General features: G+C 42.9%; 1 protein-coding gene across 2 annotated transcripts; it reads left to right on the top strand.

Annotated features, from left to right (window-relative positions):
- Positions 1 to 210: 210 nt before the first annotated feature.
- rb1cc1 (RB1-inducible coiled-coil 1) lies at positions 211 to 21,731 on the top strand. Of its 2 annotated transcripts, XM_083653858.1 has the most exons (23): positions 211 to 460; positions 1,258 to 1,387; positions 1,487 to 1,613; positions 1,749 to 1,919; positions 2,460 to 2,662; positions 2,946 to 3,360; positions 3,477 to 3,647; positions 3,756 to 3,940; positions 4,139 to 4,325; positions 5,011 to 5,092; positions 5,231 to 5,295; positions 6,539 to 6,642; positions 7,054 to 7,180; positions 9,042 to 10,972; positions 12,959 to 13,133; positions 15,326 to 15,434; positions 16,720 to 16,996; positions 18,649 to 18,700; positions 19,295 to 19,342; positions 19,818 to 19,876; positions 20,078 to 20,205; positions 20,521 to 20,591; positions 20,801 to 21,731. In XM_083653858.1, the coding sequence occupies exons 2-23, from the start codon at positions 1,317 to 1,319 to the stop codon at positions 20,876 to 20,878; spliced, it is 4,836 nt and encodes a 1,611-aa protein (XP_083509984.1). In that variant the 5' UTR covers positions 211 to 460; positions 1,258 to 1,316; the 3' UTR covers positions 20,879 to 21,731. The 2 variants fall into 2 exon arrangements, with proteins under 2 accessions (XP_083509984.1, XP_083509985.1); XM_083653859.1 differs by lacking the exon at positions 19,295 to 19,342.
- Positions 21,732 to 22,633: the final 902 nt, after the last annotated feature.

Raw genomic sequence — 22,633 nt, 5'->3', positions numbered from 1 at the left:
AGACAAATCTGAACTGACCATTTTGAGAGCGCTGGCTTTCTGTTGGACCTCTACTGGACGGATCGTTTACGAATCGCACAACACCAGACGACAACAACAAAACAGACTGGAAAAGGGTGTTAGCGTTGTTAGCTTGCTACTCAGATAAACAACGGTGAAGCTCGTGTATTACAAAATCTCGAGAAAAAAGAGTTTAGCTGGTTGGCATAATCTATTAGTTACATAACCATTTTGGATCAATATGATTCGATTGTAAAGAAATAGCTGGCCAGTGTGGCCACGACTGTTAGCTATATTTTAGGCTAGTTCTAATCTAGCTAATGTTAGCTAGCTAGCTCTATGTATGCCAAGCTGAAGCAGGTTAGCTAGCTAGTTGCTAGCTTGTCAGCTAGCGTTAGCTAACTCGCCAAGGCAAGGTGGAGAGTGGAGACCAACAACTGGGAGATGCGAGCAAAGAAAGGTATTGACCAAAGGAACCATTTATTTTAAACTAACACAGGAAGATATTCATATAATCCATATGCGTATGACATGAGTGATGTTGGCTAGTCAAATTAATGTTACATCTGTCAAAATAATCGACGTTGCCAGTACATAACGCTACATAGCGTTAGCTTGATACCTAATGTTAGCTACAACCAGTGAGCGCAGTCAGCGGGTGTCATTGACTAACGTTAGCTTGCTAACAGCTGCTGGTGGCTCCTGCCTTGGCACCCTGACTAGCCGGAGGCCGACGTTAACCAGCCAGTCATAAATCAGGTAAGGTTAAGATTAACAAAAAGGTTTGAAGAACTCGGGTAAGTTGACAGGGGCCAGCATTCTATCTGAATTCTAAAGGCTATCAGCGTTAATATGACAGCAACTCACCTAGTTATCTAGCGTACTTTATTATTGTCACATTTAGCAATTCTTAGCGGCCAGATAACGGAAACACTGTTGGCAATATAACGTTAACTACATAGGCGGCTCTACAATTTTGGTTAAAAAAAAACTTGACAGCAGCTAGTAACCATCAACATGGTGACTCAGCTATTAGCTAACGCTAATTATCCAATGGAAAGGACGTTGTAATGCCAGCTTCCACCCACGTTTTAGGTAAGCAGCTACCTGTCGCTATCATCTAGCATTATGATTGAGCCTGACCGAATAAAATAACACAGCCTGAGGCAGACCTGACTGTCAATGTCAAATCTGGGATTATCATGCTTCTAATGCTCCTTTTTGATTGTGTGTTTGTGTGTGTTTGTGTTTTCGCAGAGCATTGAATGACTAAATGAGCAAGACAGGCCAGTGTGAAGATCTCTGGGAGCTTCAACATGAAGTTGTATGTGTTCCAGGTCAACAATGGCAGCACACTGACATTTGACACTGAGCTTGCTGTCCAGACGTAAGAGATTGCCAGTGTATCATTTTGTATAGTAGTCAAGAATAGTGGTCAGCAGCATATCTTGGCCATTTGTCCTAAATAAATCTAATTTTTCCTCAGTGTGCTGGAGCTTAAACATGCCATCCAGGTCAAATATAAGATTGCAACGCAACATCAAGTCCTTGTTGTCAATGGAGGGGAGTGTATGGCTGCAGAGAGACGAGTCTGCAGCTACAGTGCTGGCACTGTAAGTTTTGTACCCTTTCGCCGTTTATTATTTAATAATTCTGCTGCGGTTTTGAAATAGAAGTTCTTTGTTTTACAGAGGTAGCATTTGTAACGATGTTCTGATGACTGAGGTCTTTTTGCTGCTGTTGTCTAGGACACCAACCCCATATTCCTATTCAACAAAGAGATGATCTTGTGTGACCGGGATCCAACAATCCCCAAAACCACCTTCTCCATTGAGAGTGAGATTCAGGTTAAGGTGGAAGAGTCTCTTATGATGCCAGCTGTCTTTCACACCGTTGCCTCGCGAACACAACTTGCTGTGGTAATTAGCTACTTTTTGAAAATCTGTCTTTCCTTAGGAGATATAAGCTATTGCTTTGGAATGTTCACTAACATTATGGATTGCGTTTGTTGAAATTGATATAGATTGGTGGCTTGATAGAGAGCTCACGTCAGTTTTTAAATGACACTGATCTATTTAATTACAGTATAATCCTTATATATAAAAGGGAGCAAGTGGGCTTTGTCTGTCTGTCTGTTTATCTTTTTTGTCCCACTGATGATGTCAGTGACATCATTATTGACCAAAATCATCTTATGACATCACTGATGATGTCATAGGCATTGTGACATCATCAGTGATGTCAGGCATTGTGACATCATCAGTGATGTCATAGGCATTGTGACATCATCGGTGACAGGGATGTCATCAGTGATGCAAAGTCAAGCAATTGTGCACTGCACATGCCAATAGAGCAGGCGATTGTGTGCTGCACATGCCAATAGAGCAGGCGAAACACAAACACATTAACTATCGGATGGTTCTGACTTGTCTTGACATTGTTATGTTTTGCCTCTCTAGGAAATGTATGAAGTTGCCAAGAAACTTTGCTCTTTCTGTGAACGTTTGGTTCATGATGAACACCTCCAACACCAAGGCTGGGCTGCTATTATGGCTAATCTGGATGACTGCACCCTGTCTTATCAGAGGTTGCTCTGGAAATTTGACAATTCATACACACATTTTCAACATGACTTGGAGGAAATTAAATTCAAACTCTCAAAGTAAGTGTTGCCCCAAAGGAACATGATATATTGCACTGTGCTAAATCTAATCAGGCCGGATTGTCTTGAACTTCAAATACCAAATACTGTAAGCTTGTTAGCGGTTAATGGCTGTATTTGCTGACATTATTACTGGTTCAAATGTTTTAACCAAAATCCTAGCAAATGTAGGTTACTTTTCTAACAACATTAAGTTATATTCTGAGAAATTCTCATGCTTAAATTAATTAAACGAAAAGAAACTGAACTTTATGTCTTCATGTATTCTGTTTTATGATTGCAGGCTAGGGACAGCAGTCTCTGTCATGGCCAAGATACCCCTGCTGGAATGTTTGACACGACATAGTTATAGAGATAGCATTGAGAAGTCCAGCTCAACCCCAGGAAAGGACTCGGATGAGACAGAGGTGGAGAAATCCACTGACTCTGTGCTCGGCACTGCTGATGCACAGAGGACCACTAAGTTACCTGCATCTTTCTCTGCTCCGGGTGCAGCCACATCTGAACCGTTTGAAGAACAGGAAACAAATGAAATGACTGACAGCGGTGGGCTGAGGGCTGCCCTCCAGGAAGACGACACTCCAGAGCTGGCCATCCCTCCCTCCTTCAATGTCACACTACTAGACTGGATCAATGTACAAGACAGGCCCAATGATGTGGAATCAGTTGTGCGGAAATGCTTTGACTCCATCAACAGGGTGAGTCACTGTTTTGTGAATAGGCCTATCGAAATAGAGTTCAGATGAATATGTAGTTCTACACTTTGGGGGCTTAAAAATATTGAGAATCCATACTAAGATGTTTTGTCTTTCAGCTTGACCCAAGGATCATTCAACCCTTCCTGGCAGATTGTCGAGACACAATTGCCAAACTAGATAATCAAAACATGAAAGCCATCAAGGGGCTTGAGGACAGATTGTATGCTCTAGACCAAATGATTGCAAGCTGTAAGAAGTTGGTGAATGAACAGAAAGAACTTGCTCAGGTAAGCAAAACAAGAGATCTCCACTTAAAAATGCTTTTACTATTTACCATTTTTTGGTGGATGGTGGATACATAATGCTTACGTAATGCGTATCTTGTGTTTTACCAGGGATTTTTGGCCAATCAGAAGCGGGCTGAAAACCTGAAGGATACATCTGTTCTGCCTGACCTGTGTCTGAGTCACACTAACCAGCTCATGATCATGCTGACCAACCACAGGAAGCTGCTGGACATCAAGAAGAAGTGCACCACTGCCAAACAAGAACTCGCAAACAACCTTCAAGTCCGACTCAAGTAAAGCATGAGCCGTTTTTATTACCTGCTATCATGTATTTCTTGTTCTTTGTGTTCAATAACTCACTTAACACTGCCAATTATCCAGCCTATTGTACCAACTGAATGCAGTCTAGCTCGTAAAAACAAATAATGCAAATACAGTTTGGAGAAACTTGTTCTCAAGGTTTACCACGTCATGTGATGATTTTGCATTAGATGGTGCTGCTACGTAATGCTTCACGCAGACCAGGATGGGGAGAAGCTTCAGGCTCTACTCAGGCTACTGACAGAGCTAATGGAGAGAGTGAGGGTGGTGGAGGCCCTCAGCACCGTGCCCCAGATGTACTGCCTGGCAGTGGTTGAAGTCGTCAGGAGGAAGATGTTTATACGGCACTACAGAGAGGTCAGTGCCAGATGCTGTTTGTGGTCATTCTAAAGCCCCGGACGCACTGGGAGCGTCCATTGACACGCCTCATTTGTCAGCTGATGCTCCTATAGAGCACTGCAGACATCAGATACCAAATACCAACAGCACAGAACCAGCAGTATTTTGGGAGAAGGTCGCTATTTATACAGTATGTAGGCAGGGGCAAATTTGTATGCTTTACACTGTAAACCGGTACTTGTAAAGTTTACAGGTCGGCCGTTTAAAACAACAGGTGAGCGTCAGACGCTTCCAGTGCGCCGGGGCTTCAGGCAGAAAGAAATCATACAATGAGTTGGCTCATACTTTTCCTCCCGTTTCAGAACAAACTGATTTTGTTCAGCAACAGCAAGAAAGCTGCAACAGAAAGCTTTCTCATTCCTTCCGCTTATCCCTTTTCAATTTTTAAACTGTTTGGGCCTTTTTTATAATATGTCTTTTTATTATGGGGACGAGCAAGAGGTTCCCAGGGATGATATATATTTCCCCCCAAGACTGACATTTAAACTCATAATAATAGATTCAGAAAATGTCCTTATACCTGCCCAGTAGCATTCAGGGCCCCTTCAGAGAGCCACACTGGCACCCAGTGCTGAAAGTGGAAACTGAAAAAAGAAATGCATTATGTTGCTGTAAAATCTTACCTTCATTTTCCCTCTCTCAGTGGGCCTGTGCACTTGTGAAGGATGGGAAACGTCTCTACGAGGCTGAAAAGTTCAAAAGGGAAACGTTTGGGAAACTCTTTAGTAAGTCTCTTTTTAGAGCTCCTAGTTGATGATGTTGGAGTTGTCAGTTGTCACTGTAGAACACAGCGTACCTTTTGAAATGGCACCAATTCCAACCCAGAGCTGAGCTTTCTAATGTATTCCCTTTCTTCTTTTCAGGAAAGTCTTTCCTCAGAAATCGCTTGTTTAGAGGACTTGATTCATGGCCTCCCACATCATTTTGTGTAAGTTTGAATGGAACACCATTTTGAACAAGTCAGCATTTTCCAGACTAGAGGATGCGTAATTACGCAGCGTACTGAGAGCCGCAATGAGTGATGCTGCTCTATTTGAAGAAGTTGAATTTCGTTCCACCAGCACACATTTTATTAATCAGCTATTTTCTATTAGTTTCTATTAATTAAACATCGAATACCAATTTAGTCTGTAATTTCCCCCTTGGCGCACATAAAGACACATGCTTCCGTCACTGTCTGCTTGATGGCGAGAGGGACTTCAGCTGCCATCCGCGCTGTGGAGACGCTGGTCAGTCTTACATGCGTGCAATTGCAGGGAAAGAGGTTACTGTACTGGCCGGACACAGGTGTTGTGCGAAAAAATTATGCGTTTTGAATTGGATTAGGGTCTGGCGGGGCGGGAGTCTGTGTGCGCCGGGTGCTGGAGGGGGTCTCCCCCGAGAAGGTGGGAGCTGGACGGGTATGCAGGCTTGGTGGTGGGGTGGGTGTGGGTCGGTGCCCTGGGTGTTTTGGGCCGGCCAGGGTGGGGAGAGGCAGCTTGGCACAACACCGTCACAACTTTCTCAAAAGCAATCTATTGTTACCTCATACCACAAACCTGTCTGGTAATAAAACCATGACAAACGAATTCTCATTTTTAAATCAAGGTGTGTTTTTTCTGCAATGTAGGCTATAGTTGAAATCAACGTGGCATTCCGAGGAGAGAAGAGTGTGCGCAGGCGCGAGTGGAGAGGGATCCATTTGCGCAAAGCAAGGATTTCCTGCACTGCACGGAGATGTGGAGACTGTCTGCGCTCAGGCGTACGTCTGCGTTTGCGCTAAGACCAGCTATTTCCTGGCGTTAAAATTGAGAGCACCCAAGGCGATTTTTTTAACACATTGCACTGGAACACGTATTTTGGAACAGGCAACTCCCAAACCTCTCTTTGCGCTCGGCACATACGGTATCTTCCCCACAGCGATAAATGACACTTGCGCGAGACACATGATAGGCTAGAGGCCACGGACACACCTGGGCCACGCCTACACCTGTGTCATCACAGCGCAAAACTGGACGGTGGAAGCAGACGATAGCTTAGATGCTGGGAAGATAGCAATAAGAGGCGCGCAAACGATATCGCCGTACAACGATAGGGCCCATAATCTTAATGTTACCGTTCTGAGTCTCTCCAATTTGGAATCATAAAGGGTCTCGTTTTCTCTCACTGTCTTTGTCCACTATTGTTCATAGACACGAAAGCCCAGAAGGTTTGACTATGAGCTTCCAGACATCTCGCTTGATGACCTGCAGTACCTGAAGTCTTGCTGTCCTGTGGAGGTGCAGCCTTACCTCATGTAAGTCACTGTCTTCAGTCATTCAAATGGTTTCATAATATGCAGTCTACTAGAGAGTATGGGCATTGAAAAATTATACTTTTAAGTTTGACAAAAAAACAGATGTGCTATTTTATTTGCATTTCTAAATCAAATTAAGTTGGTGGGATTCCATTTAGACCAGCAAATTGATGTAAAATTACACAGCACATTTGTTTTCTATTGCATAATCAAGTCACAGTTTATAGAAATGTATCAAATAGTATTGTTGTTCAATTAAATGTGACGCACAAATTGATATTGGTATCAAATCACCAAAAGTGCCCATCCCTAAACCGTTTCTCCGTCAGTTATGAGCATTCTGTCCTCAATTATAATGATCTCTGACACTGTGGATTTTGACTTTTTTTTTGTAACTGATTTGTTTCTCAGGGTTCCCACACTGTGCGACTTTGAGCCCTTAAATCAGCATGTAGAGATGCTTCACCAGCTAGTCCAAGCTGCACAGAGTGTGGACGAGATGTCTCAAACCATTACTGACCTACTAAGTGAACAAAGGGTAATGACAACTTCAATAACACAGTACCTTTATTTGTATGACAACATCAATAACACAACACCTTTATTATCACACACATTGCTTACATTTTACAATAAAACTAGGCACGGTCGGATAGTAATATTAGTAGGGAAAATGGAGGAGAGCAAGGGATTACATCTATTGTTCACTATTTGTAGCAGCCATTTTTACAGATCCATGGTTGTATCATTATACAAAGAAAGTCTGGTGTAATATTTCTGTTTTCCTGAAGCATAATTTGACTAGCAAATTATCAGCAGGGGTAGCTGAATTTTAGAGTGTGAAACAAACTAAAGAAGTCATGGGGCACCTGCTTCAGACTGATATTTCTGCATTCTAAAACACAGGCGTAGGCCAAGGCTGTGTTTTTGTTGTTGTTTGAAGGCCGCCCTATTAGGGATGGGCGCGAGTACTCGGGTACTCGAGCAGTCGTTCATAACATCAGTACTCGAGTAACGTTTCTGGTGTTCGGGTACTCGCCCCACCCCTTTAAAAATGGTCTAGAAGATCTACGCACGCATCGTCATGTGGATCTGGCAGCAACTGCACGGGCGTCAAGTCAGCCAGAATGTACAAGTACGTCATCCGCTTTGTTGCTTTCAAAATAAAACGCGTATTGTAACGTAACCTTATTTATTTTGAGTAATGCGTTACAGCCACAGTTTCACGCCATAACATTACGAGTATTTTGATACAACGTTTGCTGCTTCATTCGTTGAAATACCTTTTCTCATCCAACGTGCATCAATAAGCCATTTACTTTTGTTTAAGTAACATTATTTTTGAAAGTTTTAACCGGAGGTTTTCCAGCTCATCCCGAAAATGGTGGCTGGAGATATTCTCCCGAATGAGACGCACACTTCTTCATAGCGCACGCCCGATAAAACCCATTCAAAACTGTGCACAAGTTTACGGACTACACTGTCGTTTCCCATAACGTTAGTCACACGAAATGTGGAGAAAGAATCACTTTTTGGGAGACAATCGCTTCATGGTGATCACTATTCAGCTGCAGCTGTAACGTTAATCACACTGGTCAGTTTTCACTTTTTGGCAGAACACCGGACCTTGTAATCCGTGGATTTACGTTATTGTAACAGTGATCATAAAGTAAAATGGATGATACTGGACAATAACCTGACATTGCTGGACAATGGACATGTATTGGAAATGCCTTCGCTTGTTTCACAACTTGTCTGCTCCAAAGCGCTAATGCCATCCATCCAACCATCGGAGATACTGTCTGAGGTAGGCTTTAGATGTTAGCTTAGCGTCACCTAATATCACAGTCAGTCCCTCTCCTGACAAAAAATGCTCCAGGTAGCGCTTTTTCCATGCAAAAATGCAAACATGTGTGAGCAGCCCCATACACAGCAGATTACCCCTGCTCAGTCATTACCATAGTAATCACACAGACCCCCCCCCCCCCCCCCCCCCCACACACGAGTACTCAAGCACTCGTTCATAATAGAAGGAGAGTACTCAAGTATTTAAATTGCTTAAAATGCCCATCCCTACCTCCTATGTTATCTTGTTTAAACTTGACATTGTTAGCTTGTTTACAGTGCTGCTTGTTTTGGGTTATGGCTATCCGCTACCTTTATATTTGAATTTGCTGGTCTAGCTTGCAGGGTGGGAGAGAGCTTGAGGAGGGCCCAGGCCATGTCTCTTATTTTCATTTGTTGTTGTTATTCAATCATTGAATGATAGAGGTCAGCATTGAGGCAGAAATCACACAGAGACCCTTTAAATTCAAAGCTCAAATTCAAATCTTTAGGCTACTCTTGAGTGACCTTCGTATATGTCCTCTCACTCACTTTTACATCTGCTCTCCTTCCAGGCATTCTATAGCCAGAGTGCTCCGAGATCAACCGCGTTTACCCCACCGTCTGAAGGCATACCTGTGACCACAACAACCCCTGTCTCCTCCAAAACCCCCTCCTCTCTCAACCTGCATGGCCCCACCTGTCAGCCCCTACATGTTCCCATCCCTGCCCCATTAGAGGACTTGTCCCCAGACAGCATCGACGCACAAACCTTTGACTTTGAAACCATCGGCCACCCAAACATGGACCCAGTCCTTCAGCAGGGCTCCCTCGACCTCGATTCTTTGGCAGAGAGCCCTGAATTCATGTCTGCCGTTAATGAGTTTGTGATCGAAGAGAACTTGACATCCCCCAACCCCATCAGTGACCCTACTAGTCCTGAGATGATGGTGGAGTCACTGTATTCCTCTGTCATCAACGCCATTGACAACAAGCGCATGCAGGATACCACAACACTAGAGAGGGAGAACTCAAAGATGGCCGTTCTGAAACAGATTATCGAGAAGTACCGATGTGCCGCAGAGGAGTCCCAGTCCAACTTAAGAAGTGTCAAGGACGACCTCTACCACTTTAGAGGTCTGGTACTGAAGGAACAGCGTGACTTTGGCTTTGCCCTCAAGACCATGACCATTGAGGTATGCACCATTGTGGACAACATCCACCAGACCCATGCACTGGAGATGAGGGAGCAGCACCAAAGTGAGCTCCTTTCCCTTCGGCGAGGCCTGGAGGAACAGGTCCAAACCCTGACAGAGGAAAACCAGGTCAACCAGAATATTGTCAAAGATGTGCAACATGCTATGCTGGAGCTGGAAGGGCTTCTGGAGCACAAACAGAAGGAACTCACTCAGCTGGAGAGTGAGAGGGAGCGATGGGTTGAGGCAGAGACTAGCCAGACAGAGACGATTAAAAACCTGGACCTGAAGATCGATGATCAAGCTGAAGAAATCAAGACTATCTCAACCTGCAGAGACTCCCTGACCAGCCAGCTTGAGAATTTGCACTTTGAGATTGAACGTGGCGAGCAAAAGATCCGGCAGGAGTTGGAAGGCATTGAGCAGTCCCACTTGAAGGAGCAAGAGGACAGAATGAGGAAGCAACACAAGGCCCAGCTGGAGACCCTCGCCAGAGAAAACCAGGAGAGTCTGGAGCACCTAGCTACAGAGAATAGGGCCAAGTCAAGTGAGGCAGCTGATCGTCACTCTACGGCCTTGAGAGAGAAGGACAGTCAAATCAAGGACTTGGAAGCTCGTACTGCTGAGCTGGCAAACCTACACTGCAAGTTGGAGGTGGAGCTTGCCCTCAAAGAGTCAGAGACTGAAGAGGTGAGGCTGTTATTTGAGGAGGCCAAGGTGCAGCAGGCGGAGGCTGTGAAAGTCCAGCTAGAGGCTGAGACAAAAGCCCTTAGCCAAGAGCTGGTCGATCTCGGAAGACAGCTTCAGATGAAGAATGAGGAGTATGAAGTGGACCTAGCAGAGCTGAGGACTCTAATGCGGATTGAGAAGGACCACTGCATCTCAGAACTGGTGGACAGACATGAGGAGGAGATCATCTTGTTGCGCACTGAGCTCTCTTCTCTGCAGCAGCACGGCCATGATGTTGAGAGGAAACATACTGAGCAGCAGCAGCAACTCCAATGGGGCTTAGACCAGCAAGCGGCTGCTCTACACCAAGAAAAAGAAGAGCAGTTGAGGGGTTTCCAGGAGCGGGAGCAAGAGTTGAGGACTGTTATCTGCAATGTGCAGACAGAATATGACCTGATCTCTAACAGATTAGAGCAGTCCAGAAAAGTAGTCCAGAAAGGTTTAGAGAAAGATGAGGCCTTGAAGATTGCATTAGATGCCTTTAAAGAGTTACAGCAACAAAAGGAGGAGATGGAGAAGAGACTTTTGGACAAAATTTCAGAACTTGAAAATGAGCTTCACGGGAGACAATCCTCAAAAAGGTAACAGTTTGATTCAAATAGCAGATATGCATCACATACTAAAGCTAAACGTGCCGTTGCATTACTGTGTTTTTGTGTGTGTAATACCTCTTCAATTGATTGTCTTGGTTGCTTGGTTACAGAATCTTAATTACACCATGAGAGAAGATCTGGTTTATGCTAATACACTGTTGATTGAGAATTACTATCATTATTGCCACTTTTGATCTGTTTGAGTATGCTTGCATATCCTGATTATCTAGTTATCTAGTTCAAAAATCAGAAAAATCCAGTTCAAAAATCAAGTCAGCTGCATTAATACCAGGGCCAGTGATACTCGCAGGACCAGCTGCGTGCTGAGGGAAACCAAGACTGTAGAGATGGATCTCTTCTCTACATTTAAAGGTGTCTGTCTATGGTGGTAGAGCGACGGATGGCAGCGGGAAGAGCGTTCCAAAGGCTTGGTCTCAAGTGGGCGTCACCTGTTATGGGGAATGTGAGGAGGAAGATCTTGAAGATGATTTATTTGAAAGTGAGCCTGTATGAAGTTGTTGCAGGGTGGGAGGGATGTGATGTGATGCCAGGGTATGAGTGAGCATAGGGGGGGGTGCGCGATGGACTGCTGCCTGCCCGACACCCTGCATCCAACCTGGGGATGCAGCAGAGTCGAGCCCCTGAGGCAGCCTGGAGCTCCGTGAGCTCCAGAGGGGGGGGTGCGCGATGCACTGCTGCCTGCCCGACACCCTGCATCCAACCTGGGGATGCAGCAGAGTCGAGCCCTGGAGGCAGCCTGGAGCTCCGTGAGCTCCAGAGGGGGGGTGCGTTATGCGTGCCTGCCCGTCATAAGCGTCATATGTGTAAGTGCGTTAACCTGCCAGGGTTTTTTTCCAGTGTTGGAAACTTGCTTGATGTATTTTGAAGGAGTTTATAGGGTGCTGCCTGCAACCTATTGAACCCATTGAATTTGAGAACATTGGAGTTCATCCGTTCTCTGATTTCACGGAAGCAGGGAGCGGGGAGGTAGTCAGAGGGATTAGTTTGGAGGTAGAGCTGTGTGTCATTAACATACAAGTGGAAATGAAAACAATTGGCAATTAATAAAATGGCATTTACAATATTTTAGGGGCAATTAAAAAAGCGTAATTATTAGTGCATAAAGTTGCTAATGCATAGTGTGAACAACGGCACTGTTTGTGTGAGTGTGTTCTTCATCGTCTTCTGGCAACCAGCTTGCAGGTGCTGAGTGTGTGCATTAGAGATGGAAATGGACCTTAAATGAACTGAACGAATTATGAAAACCTTGGGGGGCAGTTTTTGCCCCTCTATCGTGGTTTTTAGGGGCATTCTGAGATTTCTTGGGGCATTTTTGCCCCTGCCTAATTTCCTACACTGTTGTAACGGTGCTGATAAGTAGAGAGAAGGGATGTAGCCAGCTGGGGCAAGCAAGCAGACAGCTAGTCCTGAACCAAGATCCAAACACAGGGAACAGATAAATGCCTGGTGAGTGACGACCGTTTGGCGAATACATGGCACTGTTAGCCGGCAGCAAAGCTAGCTCAATGGCATCAACACAACTCGGATGGCAGAGTAAGCAAGGCAATCTGAAGCAAGGCAGTTCAAAACCATGACCCAGACACAGGAGACAGCCTTACAGGACAGTGTGTGGATACTCATCCAATCCCAAGCAGAGCGGCATCGGGTGAGTGACAGCAGGGATGCTTAGTCCAGATCCAGAATTGGCTCCGAAAGGGTGAGTGACAGTAGTGATGGTAATCCATCCATCTGATTGCAGCACAGCATGCAGGGCAGAGTAGCAAACTATCCCACCACAAATCTAGAGACAAAATGCTGGCAAATACTATTACCGGCAAAGAGTAGTTCAAACTAAACAAATCGCTTCCTCGCAGAGACACACATGCAAGCATACTCTCCAGACGTGCAGCATAGACTAACATGACGGGACTTTCCATGCAGGCTTTGTCAGTGTTCTACCTTAATGCCTTTCAGGGAGGAAGGGTTGTCCCTACATGCTGAGGGCCATGCAGAAGCGGGAGCACCTCTCTCTCTGGACTCAGCCCTGCAGCAGGAGAGGGCCTCCCTGCAGACCAAGATGGAGCTCCTGGAGAAAAGGAAAAATGAGGAGATGCAGAACCTCAAGACATCACTCATAGCCGAGCAGCAGGTTTGTGTTTTAAAGGGCCTGGAAAACCTCTTGGTCAGAATCAGAATCAGAAAGACATTTCATAAAATGACAAAAGATATTTCCTTTTAATCAATGAGTTGACCGGGTTAAATAAAGGAAACAAAGAATATGCCTCATGAGGGCTACAACTGTAGGATTTCTGTTGAAGTGGATTTGCACCTCGTCTTTTTCTCTCATTAGTTGGTTGCTCGTGGTTGTCCTCACAATTAATAATGTAGTGTTGCTAGCAATGCCAAACTTTATCAACACAGCTCCCCCCTCTCATTGCCCAATGGCCAATGTTCATTAGATGCAGCCATCGTCATTCTAGAAAGTAGGGCTGTATGTTTGTGTGTCTGTGCGTGTGTGTTTGTCATAATTATAGCGCACAATGTTGTGATGACCTTGCACAAATAGGAAAGTACTGGGAGCAGCAATATGACACTAGTGTATGTGACCCTGCTCGAGGGAGAGACATTGTTGGTAGACATCCTCTCTTCTCTGGGGTCTTATTGAAAACACTCCACTATCTACAAACTCATATTGCAGAGCCATATTCATGTCACAACTTAGGGTTTATGAATAATCATCAGTGATCAGTTATTTTTCATCATATTAAATTAAATATATTAAACTTAACGCAAATTGAGCGAAAAGTTTTGAATGTTGATGTGCAACGTTTTTGGTACGGCTAAGAAAAATATTAAATATGAAGGCAAGGGGGAGCAACATACTGAAGAGTGCTGCCAACAGGAATTGGAGTTGGAGAAGAGCTATTCTCCCACTCAGGTTAAATGAAGGAGACTTGTGTAATTTGGTTCTGTCAGTCTTGCACAGATACACAGATATTCACCCTGCTTAGCAGCAATATTCGATCATCTCCCAACAGCCAAGTAAAAGTGAACTATATATAAAGCAGCATAATATTCAGTGGGAATCAACCATTTTCTATAATTATGGGGGGTGAGGTGAGCCTCATTAAAAAAACAAAAGTGCTAACTGAAAAGGCATTCTCCTCCAAGGCTGGCATCATTGGCACTGCCCACTCTTCACTTAGCCGACCACAAGCAGAAGAGTTGCAAAGTTTTATGTTGGTGAACATCTTATCTCTACTTGATAAGTCAATCTAAAACTGATCTAATGAACTGCTAGCTGGTGGCTAATGGCTAACTAGTTTGCTGGTCAGCTAATTAATTAATAACAAAAAGTAATCCTTCCTAAGATTTCTTCCAAAGAATTTCTATGCTCTATACCTCACTGTAATATAAACATACTTGAGTAGATAAAGATATTCTACCCCCACCTTTAAATATCCATTATATGACAATACATGTACTGTAAACAACTATAGGTCTGCCAGGCTGCAATGCACAGCTTTTATCCAATACTATTTGTCTGCAAGGTAGCACACGGATGTACTAAACCTTCTGTGCAGCCCAGTACTTTTAGCTCGGACACCATTTGCAAATCTTTTACCAAGTTGGGTTAATAAGGCCCGATCATTGGCTGAGGAGATGAGAGGCACAGTGCCACATTGCTTGTGCTTTGCTAAGTGAAGAGTGTTAACCCACTGTTGGCAGCCTCGGAGGAGGCGGCTGCCTTCCAGTCGACACTTAGTAGGGAACAAAAGTCCCTTATGCTCGGTGATGTGTGTCAGGAAGCTGAATCTGAATCAAGAACATTTGAGCTCGCTGACTTTATATCGAAAGATCATAAAACGATGTGAGACGGAACGCAAAGTGACAGAATGCTCACTTGCTGCTGGTTCGGCACAAGTTTTGTGTTTTGCTCGTACGTTTTGATGTCCTGCCAGTGGCCATTTCCAATGCCAGAATTTCCTTTGGGAAATGGCGTGAATTTATGGGCATCTCAGTTTGGGGCAATGGAGCCATCTTCTCTGTTACAGCCCACTTCATAATTTAGGCTGAAATGTTGCATAATGCAGCTTTTACTGCTGTTTAAATGGGGGAAATCTGTTACAGAATGGCAAAGAAAACTATTTTCATTCACATAGGTGCTGGCTACAGTAGTTGATCAAGACAAAGTTTGCATTTTTAGAACTTAGCTGTTGCAGCTCATCGTTCCAACTCCTTTTTCCTTTCCTTTTTTATGCTTGATTCTCTGTTTTGACCAAGAATGGTCTTTCAGGTTGTGTCACACCTCCTGAACAAATCATTGTTTTGTCCCCATAGACTAATTTCAACACTGTTCTAACCCGGGAGAAGCTGAAGAAGGAGCAGATTATCAATGAGCTCACAGAGAATTTGAGGAAAGTTACCCAGCAACAGGAGAAGGACAAAGGTGAGTACCATGCATGGAGTGCTTTGAATGGAGGGTATTGATGTTTTAATGTCTAATAGAAGAAGCCATTGTGTATTTTTTAATAAAAAATCTATATGTTCACATTTATAAATGTGTTTTCATGAGTGTTATACTGTATAAATGGCCACTTGTTCTGAATGTCCCTACTTCTTACTGCTATATTTCAAAAGAGAGTTTCACTGGAATTCTGTTGCTCGGGAACAGTTTGGACTCTAGTTTATTTCCTGTCAGTTATTGTATCAGCAAACACTGCATCAGGAAGTAAGCTGGGCCCAATTTAGAATGTTTATGTTGGCATCTTGAAACTGTCTATGCAGGCGTTCCCAAACTTAAGGAGGCCGCGGCCCACTTTGATATCTGAAAATCTTCCGGGCCCACCCAACCCTTTTAATCACAACTCTGATCAACACACGAGACTAAGATGATCTATTTCCCTATATGTTTTTTTATTTCATTAACAGAGCATGTGAACTTGGGCATAAAGAAAATCAATAATCCATCCACATACAAAAATTGAGGCAAAATACCCAAAGCCAGATTTCCAACATTTTCTCCCCTATTACTTATCAGAAGTATTGCTTGTATAACACATTTGTTGAGACAAAATGTGATGAGCAGAACAGAATAAACAGATTGGCAGAATAAATCAATCCACAAGCTATTAATGCTATTTAGGCTGTAAAAAATGCTACCTTATCTGTAAAGAGGAGACTCGTGGGTACCAACCGAACCAATTTTCATTCGGATAAATTGAGTCGAGAGGTCAAGGGACCCCTTTGAAATAGTTTTCCCTTGCCCAAATTTAACCTAGAGTTGGTTACACTTCCTGACAAGATACAATGTTATGCTTGGTACTAATGGATGCCTTAGGTCTTCTAGTTTCTCAGGGTGGAGAGTCGAGGAATCAATGTGCCAATTAAGAGTAACGAGGGATGATTAGGGGGGCCATGATTGAAGGAAGGCCTGTCTGGGAATTTAGCCAGGCACCGGGGTTACACCCCTACTCTTGCGTTTCTTCTGATAACAGGATCTCCACTGTAGCTTTAAAAATGACCCTGCTACAGCCATTGGATTGCCTGCGAAAATCAGGAGTGTTGGCAGACCACTCGTGGCCCACCTGCAGTACCTCCATAGCCCACTAGTGGGCCGTGGCCCACACTTTGGGAATCACTGGTCTATAGTATGCATTTATTTTTATTTATTTTTGTTTACATTTGAACTTGAATTGCAGTCTCAATCTTCATTTGTTGTTGTCCGGTTGCAGCTCTGATAGAGACTCTGTCCGAGGACCGAGCTAGCGTCATGCAGGAGAAGAAGCAGTTGGAGGAGGAGCTGAACCGCCTGCGCTGCACGGCCCTGGTCTCCTCCGCCTTCTTCAATCCCACCTACACAGCTCAGGAGGCATCAGAGGGAGCCTCTGCCCGGGCCCTGCCTGTCCTAGCAGGGGCCTACTCTGAAACCCACAGACTGGCCTCTGTGGCAGCCATTCGTGATGATGAACATGTCGACTCAGCGGTGGAGGCTAGCATGGTGACAGTCCAGTAAGCATCTACCCAAAATACAAATGACTGTTCAATAAGACATGTGTGCTCTTGATAATTGTAGTGATATTTTAGTGATTGTAATCTTCCTTAAAGGAGCACTTTACCGGAAAAACAATGCTGATTCATTTTGCACATGATCTCACACATATCCGAAAACTGTAAACCGTTTTCCAGGCATTCATTTAGTTGTACAATTATTGAGAGTCGATTTGAGGTAAGTTGATGCCAGCGATGTCATCAGAAGACTTGTAATTAATACAATGATACATCACCTGATATATCAACTTCACTCAAATAAACGGAATAACTGTAAAACTAAATAAATGACTGCTAAACTTACAGTTTTCGGATATGTATGAGATCACGTGCAAATATATCAGCATTGTTTTTTGGTGAAGTTCCCCTTTAAAATATTTAGACTATAATCAAATTGGCTAGGTACTCATTTTTAAATAAGTTGCTACTTTCCCCAACTGCCACAATACACAATAGCATTTAGTCTACTCTGTGCAATGTAGATTTTTTTTTACCTAAAGACATGCACAAGAGAAGGCTATATCCCATTCCCTAAATATATCTGTAATGGTGCACTGATGTACAGCTTCATGAAGAAAGTGACTGTGGGCTTGAGGATGCATTTTCTGCTTAAAACTGTTGGTGCTGATAACAAGGGTGGAGCACATCTAAGGTGCAAGTGTTCAATGTTGATTCAAACATGTCATTGGCATGTCATCTTTGAGTTTCTCATAGAGATGAGGTTATCTGTTTTTATGGTTTGATTTTTTCCCATTTCAAGAGAGTTGTCCCAGTTCATAAATGGCCATTGGTCTGGTTAGCCATAGGAAATTGTTAGATTAACCAATATTTACAGTTTAGTGATGCACCATGAGTGTTTACAGTTTAGTGATACACCAGTTCTCCATTTTTGTTTTTATTCTCAACGTATGTCATGTTTTACAACATATGTAGCCATGCCCAAACAAAGTTATGTCAGACTTGAAGGGGGCTGCATTTATATGCAGTATGTAGCCTTAACCATCAATGTTCATATAAATGTGAAATTGGTTGCCAGTATAGCACAGAAAGATGCAATTGAAGAATGATTTAAAAAGAAATAGTGTAAAGGGTAACTGAGTGAATCAGAGTCCTCGTGAGTCCCGAGTGGTAGCGAGTAAGTTGGTTAAACTCACTCCCCCAGTATAAAAGTCTGTTAACCAGCTCCGCCAAGAGGGCTAGCTCTCTTCTTGGGGTTGCGCTTAACGCGTGAGCTTTGCAAGCGTGAGATCGGTGGATCAAATCCCGCCTCCACCCCTGGGCAAGCCCTTAACATGGGTCGCTGCCAGTACTGTCAACACAACGCATGCCACACAAACATGGATGGACAAAGAGAGGACATTTGACAGTGGAAGGCAGGCTAGGATTGGACAGTGTAAGTTTTGTTTGTTACTATTCATTTAAGAATTTAAGATTTGTAGCCTAACTAGCATTTCACAAGTAGTTACAAAAAAATAACTATGCTTCCTCACAGTTTTGTTGTCATATTTGAATCAATGTTCACCTTCATAATAAACCATGATGATTATCATAATTTTAAGTTAATACAATTTTGATGACATTTCTGAGTAATCAAATCTATTTCCTTGTTCTAGTGATAACATCTTGATGTCAGAGGAGAAACAGCGGATACTCTTACTTGAGAGGGTAAATAGACACACTGCATCTGTCTCACTGCACGAGTAGTCTCGCTGGCCAGCCTCCTCTCCCTTCCGTGAGAGTGGTCTGGCTGCACGGAAACAGGCTACTGGGATAAGCCCTCCCTTGCCCTGCAGCTGCTCCCCATTGGAGCGACTGTTTCAGTCGCGGCCGGATGTCCGCTCCTGGCTTATTACAAACTCTGTCATTGGCTCTGACCATGTCAATCAGAGCGTCTTCCGCTCCCTCCTCCCTGTGTGTCCGTGTCGCTGTAAACAGTGCCCTGCCGCCTCAGTGAAAACAACAACGCTAACTAGCTAGCAAGCTAACGGCAGAAACCTACATGCTAGCTCGTTGCTACACGCTGAAAATGGCAAGTTGGATTGTTGGAAACTATTTTCCAAGGGCACTGCCGCCAAGCGCCCCCCATCGCAATCCCACAATGGAGACCTGCGCCGCCAGACTCTTCGCACGGTAGGGAGGGGAGGCTGGCCAGCGAGACTACTGCACGAGTAACAAACTGATGGCCCTGTGCACTACACCTCTTTTTTGTTTCTTTGTTATATCTGTCAATCTCTCTAATCTATCTATACTTTCATGCAGACTTTACACATGAAGGAAGAAGAAAACAAGCGCCTCAGTCAAAGACTGGTCAGTTGTTATCATCACTGCTTTTTTAAAGGGGCTATGTAACTCCAGCTCCACTAGGTGGCAGTAGCATCAAAGAGTAAAATCCTGACCCATGAGGCTGAAGAGCTCACTGAAAATAAATAGATTTTTAAGAAGAGTATCATTAGAGTGAGCTAATTCATGCATTTTTGTGAAATTGCAGACTTGAAGCACAAAAGTACATGCTAGAGAGGTTTTACAGAAAATAATATTTTTTCTTCTAATTTGAAAAGCTTTTTTCCTCCCAAAAGTAATCATGTCATAATAGCATGTTGCACACAGAAGGATGCAATGAAGTGAAATAGATTCAAGTCTAATGCTAATAACAGGGGAAAACTACTACAAATTAATAGAAATGTATTTCCAGCAGATGTCATCTCAGACAGTTATTCATAACCAATATTGTCAACCCTTCACTGTAACATCTGTAACATTTCCCTAATCCTTTTCTTTGCAGATGTCTCAAAGCATGTCGTCTGTGTCATCGCGCCATTCAGAGAAAATCGCCATCAGAGAGTAAGTACATCAAAATATCACAGTACCTTGAGATTTGTTTGCTGTTTTTGTTTTTGTTTGTTTTTAGTTAGCACTCTGACTATCATTAAATATGGTACAATTATGCACATCATTATATAATTGCCTTAATGTGTTTTTTTCTTACTGTCATCAGTTTGCAGACACCAATTTCATCGTCTTCTTCTGTTTCCTACGTTTCAGTTTCCAGGTAGGCGATTTGGTCCTCATCATCCTCGATGAAAGGCATGACAACTATGTGCTGTTCACAGTCGGCCCCACACTCTACTTCCTGCACTCCGAGTCTCTCACTGCACTGGACCTCAAACCAGGTCAGTTTCACTTTCTCACCCAAACCTTTTGTCGTCATGACGAGCATTCTTGTCAGTTGCTTAGTGAATGACTAATAAATAGGTATCATTGTTCGTTGCTAAAATGGATTTCGCATGTGGAGTATAAATGGAGTTTATATAACGTGGATACTGTATGTACATGTATTAAACAAAATTGTCCTGCGGGTGATTTATGTTTTATTATGGCTATAATTTTCTTTATACGCCTTATGTTGACTACACAGTCATTATCTAACCTTTTTCATAGTGTTCATTCAGTTTGGGATTAATGAGTTCTGTGTTTTTGTTCTTCAGCATCAGGGACCTCAAGACGGCCATGGGTTCTTGGGAAGGTGATGGAGAAGGAATATTGCCAGGCAAAAAAGGTTTGTACAACCTCATGTTCTAATGAGCTTCTAACTTAGGTCTGTAGTTGATCTAAGAGAGGCAATATACTGACATGGGCTAAGTGTAGACCTAGACAGACCTATAGACCTAGTCAGGGGTTTATGTAATCCATGTCAATGACAGTCTTGTTTGTGTATTGACATCATTCTTTTTGTCTCATAAAGCTCTTTTCTTGTCTCTTTTCCAGGCACAGAACAGGTTCAAAGTTCCATTGGGAACTAAGTTCTACAGAGTGAAAGCTGTTCCATGGAACAGAAAAGTATAATAGCCAAGTAATGAGCTAAAATGTATATTTATATTGCTTACAACTTTTTGAACTGAATCTTCACATCATAAATCGTAACTTGAAAATTGAATAACCTGAAAAATTGAAAGAATGAACATCGTCATCAAGAATGAACATCGTCATGATGCTATTTTGGCTTTCAGTTCAAGATCCCACCTGCTACCACATTTTGTTTTCCTTTTTCTTTCTTTTTCTTTGAAACCCAGATTTGTGGACCAAATGCTATTACCTTATTAGGGCATTGCCCTATACACTGTGGCATAAAGCCATTTGACCTGTGTGTAAATTGAACAAAAAGTATTTGGATGTTAAATATTAGTTCTCATTATCAGCATTTGTCCTTTTGTGGAGAATACTGTCATTATCAACATCATGCAAATGAAAATATACATTTATTATAAATGTTTCTGGAGGAATGTTCACGGCATGCATATTGATATATTTTCTTTGATTTACTTATCCAGATAAATGTTGTAGTTGGAAATGTAGTTAATGCTGTTTGTTACTCACAAAGCAGTATGGCGCTCTGTCAATACTGAAATGTACATTATGGCTGACTGATGGCAACAGTCGTCATTGCAATCCTTGAAATGCACTTTCAAAAACGATGCTTTTGTTGATTTGAAAAGGGAAGTAATTGAGCTGTCAAAACCAAGTAAAAAAGATAACAGCACAAACTTCTCACTATCATAGAATATTGATATGTAGAAAGGAATACTTTGTGACTGTGTTTCATTATTGGGCGACATTGTACATTACCCATCAAATCACACATGTAACAATAAATGACTGTATTGTAAAAGATATTAGAGTTTTGAAACAATAAAGGATTGATCCCAAACATATTCTGCTGTATTATATCTTGATGGCCATTTAATTGATTTGTTGCTCCAGCCACATCTAAGGATTATACTAGATATACCACATAAATTAAATGGGATCCATTAAATCCTATAAAAATCAATCCTATTTCTGTGGTTAATACTCAGAAATGTAAATGACACCATTTTTGGATGGATGGATGGACCTAATGGAGAGAGAAAAAACACTCAAGACAAAAACTCTGGTGACCAACTGTTAAATTTGATCAAAGACTAGCTGGCATTCTTGAAGATTTCCATATTTACTCATAAAAGCTTGTTTTCTTATGGCATTGAACTGATGAACATAAGACAAGTTCTAAATAAATAGTTTTTTAATAACGTTTTTTTTATGGGGATTCAGAAATGAGCATGGACTAGCACAAATTAGAAAACGTACATTCATTTGATTTGGATTTTTTTTTTGTGTGTGCTTTTGTGGAAACATTGGTTAATGTTGGCACACGGTTGCTGGAAACAGACTTCAAAAAGGCTTCAAATCAGGGCCCAAGAGCGGTGCGGCCCTCATCGAGAAGGAAGCCCACCAGCATCTTTCCCAGTTCACAGCGGGGAGCATAGCAGCTCTCTGCTCAGCAGCACTCTCTACCATGTGGGTCTTAGGGGTGTTTTAACAATGTTTAGCTCTATTTTCTCCATTTAGCATAAGCCTGTTGTCACATTTGGATGGCTCCTTCATAAATTGATGGTGTGATTCCTACAATTTCGGGACAGGCCTGAATGACAAAATATGCGACACGACATTCGATACCGAGGTGGCTGGCAAGCGCCAACCATGAGCACTGGACAGACTCTTAGTGTAAATGTTTACAACCCCCCACTGAGCTCGGTGCTGCTGGGAGTCACTCTCATCAGG

Source organism: Poromitra crassiceps (genome assembly GCF_964638095.1).
Source record: "Poromitra crassiceps genome assembly, chromosome: 17".
NCBI lineage: Eukaryota > Metazoa > Chordata > Actinopteri > Beryciformes > Melamphaidae > Poromitra > Poromitra crassiceps.
Note: the sequence above shows the minus strand (reverse complement) of the source record. Positions and strands in the feature narration are given on the sequence as shown.

Excerpts from the sequence above, each read along its gene's own strand:
- rb1cc1 (XM_083653858.1), top strand. The coding sequence starts at position 1,317 with ATGAAGTTGTATGTGTTCCAGGTCAACAATGGCAGCACACTGACATTT. Across the intron at positions 3,648-3,755 it reads AACAGAAAGAACTTGCTCAG|GGATTTTTGGCCAATCAGAA; the intron begins GTAAGCAAAACA and ends GTGTTTTACCAG. Across the intron at positions 20,206-20,520 it reads TGCACTGGACCTCAAACCAG|CATCAGGGACCTCAAGACGG; the intron begins GTCAGTTTCACT and ends TTTGTTCTTCAG.